Genomic DNA, 1,228 nt, shown 5'->3' on the forward strand with positions numbered 1-1,228 from the left:
GTGGTCCCAGGCAGACCACTCAAGAGAATCCCACTGGTGTAGCCTTGCCCAGTCCTTGCTCACCCACCCCTAAGAGCCCTGATACCTGTTCCTGGTGTGAGGTACTGAGGTGACCGGGCTCCTGAGCGTCCTCAGCGTTACCGAGGTGCCTGGGGTGATCTCTCTGCTTTTCTCCACCAACAGCCTGCACAGCCAGTGAGAAAACTAAGTTATTATACCAGCCTTGGGAGCCACTGACTGGCAGGTTGGACATTCCAAACAACCATGTCATCTTTGAGCACCCCGACTCCTGGGATGGATCCCCAATCTTGGAGTTAGGAAGGAAAAAAAAACCCTTAAGACAAGAAAACAGGGAGCAGAATGGGGGAGTCCTAGAGCCTGGCGGGAAACCTCGACGGCAGGTTCCGCTCCACAGCTCCCTCGCCCACAGAGACGCTGTCTGAAGCCCTCCCAACCCGGACGGGTCCCTTTCCACTTCACATCATGACATCCAGCTAACTGTCTTTTTTCAGGCCCCCGAGCCCTACCCCACCCTCAAGGAGCCTTTTGGCCAAAAGTCTGCGAGCAAGCAGCCAGTCACACAAATCTGAGCCGGGGCTCCCCGGGAAGCAGAGCCCAGCGCGGCGCGGCGTGGGTGCGCGGGACCTTGCAGGTGGGGAGAGCTGATGCCGGGGAATTACCTGGAGCGGGCGGGCGTGTCCGGCGGGCGCCAGAGCGGACGCAGCAGGAGCAACAGCATCAGGCTGGCTACCAAGGCGAGCAGCGTGCAGCCTGGTCTCATCTTGAGCCACTGGCGCCCTCGCAGCCAAAGCTGCTTGGGCGAAGCGCAGCGCGGGCGGCATCGACTCGCCGCTCCGGCCGCTGCGGCCGCCGCCGCCGCCACCGCGGCCGCTGCCACGCACACCCCCAGCGTTCAAAGGCGGTGGCGCGGGCCCGTACTCTCGGGGACTGCCCCGAGCCCAGCCTGCAACAGGGTTGCCGAGCACTGAGCCGAGGAAGCAGCGCCCCGGCTCGTTCACTTCTTCCAAGCCAGCCACTGGCCGCTGAAGCTCGCGATCGGCTAAGCCGATGACGATCCTCCGAGCTCGCTGCCTGTCCTCCCGGAGGCGCTCCCAGGCGCTGCGGGCTCTGGTCGCTGCAGCCGCTGCTGCTTCTGCCTCCTGCCTCCGCCGCCGCCACCACCACCACGCGGGGTCACCTGAAGGTTGGGGCACGAGCTCTCAACTCT

The 1,228-nt window shown here is 64.1% G+C and overlaps 1 protein-coding gene across 1 annotated transcript in view; it reads right to left on the reverse strand.

The window, feature by feature from the left end:
- St8sia6 (ST8 alpha-N-acetyl-neuraminide alpha-2,8-sialyltransferase 6) overlaps positions 1-832 on the reverse strand; it is a 131,005-nt gene extending 130,173 nt beyond the window's left edge. The window contains exons 1-2 of the mRNA XM_005354635.2: positions 681-832; positions 86-184 (exon numbers count right to left, since the gene is read on the reverse strand). Coding sequence (XP_005354692.1) covers positions 86-184; positions 681-781 — 200 coding nt within the window. The 5' untranslated portion in view covers positions 782-832. The remainder of the gene's footprint in view (positions 1-85; positions 185-680) is intronic.
- Between the last annotated feature and the right edge of the window lie 396 nt (positions 833-1,228).

Source organism: Microtus ochrogaster, chromosome 16 (genome assembly GCF_000317375.1).
Source record: "Microtus ochrogaster isolate Prairie Vole_2 chromosome 16, MicOch1.0, whole genome shotgun sequence".
Taxonomy (NCBI): domain Eukaryota; kingdom Metazoa; phylum Chordata; class Mammalia; order Rodentia; family Cricetidae; genus Microtus; species Microtus ochrogaster.